Source organism: Brugia malayi (genome assembly GCF_000002995.4).
Source record: "Brugia malayi strain FR3 genome assembly, contig: Bm_v4_Chr1_scaffold_001, whole genome shotgun sequence".
In the NCBI taxonomy this organism is placed as follows: domain Eukaryota; kingdom Metazoa; phylum Nematoda; class Chromadorea; order Rhabditida; family Onchocercidae; genus Brugia; species Brugia malayi.
In genome coordinates this window covers 7,009,197-7,012,769 of record NW_025062475.1, presented here as the reverse complement: position 1 = coordinate 7,012,769, position 3,573 = coordinate 7,009,197, and the positions used below count along the sequence as shown (strand labels likewise).

The window sequence follows — 3,573 nt, the reverse complement described above, 5'->3', positions numbered from 1 at the left end:
CTAAATACCAAATCACTCTTCCTCTTCCAACATCTCTGCATAGTATTCATCGCGACAGCAGCATGTATTGTATGTAAAGGTAATAATCTAAATAAATCACAAATCTCAACAACAATAAGGTTGCCTACTTGATAAGCACGAATACTTTTTTCTCGAAAATATAGAACCTGAACTGTTCTTTCTTCTCTTTTAATTTAACTCAACTATTCAAAAAAAAAAAAAAAAAAAGTTGAGAAATGTGACTGCTTTGGAATTGAATATGAATAAAAAAAAGATATTTATCGAGGACCAAATTAGGAAGTGAACCTTTTTCTTGGCCAGTTTCGTCTTCTACAAAATATTGCATAAAAAGAACCAAAAAATATATCACCTATTGCCAAAATTGTCATGAACTTCTGCCCAACATAATTTCTGTAATAATGCAATGAATACTCTGTGTTATTATTCATCAGTCATTTAAAATATAAAGGTATCCATTATCGTGCAAAATAAGCCGCTATCAGTATTTGCATTTTAATTAAAGGTGTATATGTTATATGCAAAATTAGTCGTTCTACATCAAATCATGTGGTGTCATTGATATTGGTAGTAAAATATTTTGGCAAATACCTTTATTTCATATGATACCATGCAAATTGTATGTCTTGCATTGTTGTTGTGAGGTGATCGTAGAATTGCACAGAAAATAAAGGCAATACTGTCACCAATCTGCTTGCTGATGATTAATTTTTCTATATTTCTTTGAAACTTTTCCATAACTTCAACAGTTGGCATATGTTTTCAATAGCGAGATACTATCCTACCATTCGAGAAATTCAGTTAGTAGTTAACATTTCCGAATAGCCCGAATCACTTGCTTAAGCATTTTCTCCTGAAATCACTATCCATCCATTCTTCATCCATTATGCTTACACTTTATGACAGTCATCTTATGACCGTGCTTTGAATGTTTTCTTATATCCTGTATAGCATGCTTTTCCTCTTCTGGAAATTACCAATGATGCAATCTTCCAAACGATCACACAAGCAATATGTGCCTGTGGCCATATATGCGCTCACATTACCTCATTTTCAATTATAATGAGCTAATTCTAAAATTATTTAAAAGTAATATTAGATTTGCAAACTTTTCGTTAAAGAGTATGATATTTATTAGATTTCTGCTCGAAGTAGAATTCTAAAGATAACCGTGATTGACTGATTTTTAGTTCTTTGAAGAGCTTGTGTTCAATAATGAAATTTGAAACACCTTTTCTATTGTCAGTTTCAAAAATTTTCTACTTCTTTTTATGAGCAATGAAAAAGCTTTTATAGAGTACAAAAAGAATCAATTTAAATATCTACATTACTATTACCAACTGCTGCATTTTGTTATACCGTAAATGAATAACGCTTTCAGTTCTTTCATCCGACTGCTCATCAAGAAATAGAAAAAATTATGAAAATAAAAATAATATGAACTCATTTATTTACTAGTGGCAATAAGATTATCTGCTTCAACTACATATTACAAACAGTCTTGCTTATGACTTTCGTTTCTTTAAAATATTAGATAATTTCATTTCTTTGTAACTTAAAGTTCTCACATCGATCAGACAACACATTTTTGCATAATTTTATAAAAAATTGCACTTTTTGTTTGCATCTGTTCTATCGTAAAATTGTCAGATTAATTCAAACTACCGACTGACAATTGAACATGTGAAAAAATGTAGTAGGAGAAGAAGAAAGGCTCCATTTCAAAATAGGCTCGGATCTTCCATCGAGAATTATTAATGCGGACCAAATGTATTCCACTTGATTATATATTACAGCCTACTAAGATGACATTTATTCATTTTAATCATTACTTCAAGGCTTTAGAAAATCGTAAAGGATAGGATACAAATTCTGATCTTATCACTAGTCTTTCTATTATTATTCATGATCTTTATAATATTGCAGTTCACTATTGGAAATGCTACTGTGGCACAATAAATGAGCTGCCAGTGTCACTAATATGAAAAGTGGACTAAGAAGTATAGGATAACTGCATTACAGTTTGAAATAGACCTTAACCTTTATATCTTTTTAGAATAAATGCAATCTTTGTTTCTTTTCTTTTTCATATTTCTTTCAAATGAAATTTAAAATTTGTTGGTGAGAAAAAATTAATTTTATAAGCATCTCATTTTTTTAAGTGAAATAGAAATTTCAAAGTGAAAAATATCAGTAAAAAAGAATTTTGGAATTCCATCCATATTTCAATTTGAAGTGTCATTGGCGTCGCTTTGAAGACTAATTTTTTATAAAATTTATATCAAAAAATATATTTTGCCTAATGACATCATTTACTGCCATCTTTATCGTCCCTGCACTAATGAATACCCTAATATTACTTTTATTATCACTCCTATAGTAATCATAATAATGACACCATTATTATCATTATCATCGTAACTAGTAATTATCATCGAATTGCTGCCATTTTTGTTAATGATCAATCAACCTGAAGATTCTTGGGTGTTAACCTGAATTAGATCAAAAACAAAGTTGGCCGAATTCCCTAAAAATAGGAAAAATTTTTTATAGATGAACAGTTACTCAAACTCAGAATTATTATAAGGTTGCAAAAATTTAGCAAAACTTCAATATTTAACTTATGCTATTTTTAATTGAAATATGAATTGTTTTATATTTTTATATTATTTTTGCGTTACTTTAGCGGCACACTCCTTTGAATTTTTCTCGCTTTTCTCAGTTTTTTCTTTAATGATGAAAAAATTTCAAAAAATTATTCCAGGAAAGTATAATGGCATTACTTTTACTGCAGTTCTTTCAAGAAGTTCTCCTCTTATTTTAAACAATAGAAAGCAATAATTTCTTTAACTCAATTTTTGGATTAAATTTTTTTTTTAATGGAACCTAATTGATTTTTTAGTTAACCTAAATTGACAATATGAAAATAAATGAGAGAAAAAAAAAAACTAATTTCCAACCTTGGCTAAGCTATTTTTTAAAAAATGATTCTAAAAATTCACGTTTCAAACATTTTTTGATGGTTCATCTTATTACTGTTTACGATTCATTTCAGTTGATTTCAAGAGAGAAAGAATATGTCCATAAATTATTTTCAATTATTTTACATTCATATCCTCTGTTAAAGAATAATTGCGGTTTTTAAGCTTGTTTTTTGTTTTCGCTTTTAATTGATGCATATTCTAATTTTTCCAATCTCAAAAGCACTATGCTAGGATCATAGTTTTAACAAATGAATTCTTGGTCATTTCTCTATGCAGTTTTGAGACCTTTTAAACGTCCAGAATTAGACTTAAATTTTCAGTGCATTGCTCTCTGCGTACAATAAGACCTGGCATGACTAATTTCTTTCGCCATCTATTTCCGCTTCTCAATCTTTATTTCCATTACCATCTTCTTGGATGACTGACTAACTGTTGAATAATCGTTTTGCTTCTCATTAGCAGCATTCGATGTTATCGACATATACTTGTAATGGACAAAGAAGGCGACATGCTTTCTCATATGAATGTGATGTGATCAGTATCGAAGACAGTGATAAGTGAGGCAAACCTT

The 3,573-nt window shown here is 29.3% G+C and overlaps 1 protein-coding gene across 1 annotated transcript; it reads right to left on the bottom strand.

The window, feature by feature from the left end:
• Positions 1 to 366: 366 nt before the first annotated feature.
• Positions 367 to 774, bottom strand: Bm1461 (Uncharacterized protein; the record flags this gene model as incomplete). Its single annotated transcript, XM_043076864.1, has 2 exons — positions 367 to 411; positions 610 to 774. 2 exons carry the CDS (start codon positions 772 to 774, stop codon positions 367 to 369), a joined length of 210 nt encoding a protein of 69 aa, XP_042932798.1.
• Positions 775 to 3,573: the final 2,799 nt, after the last annotated feature.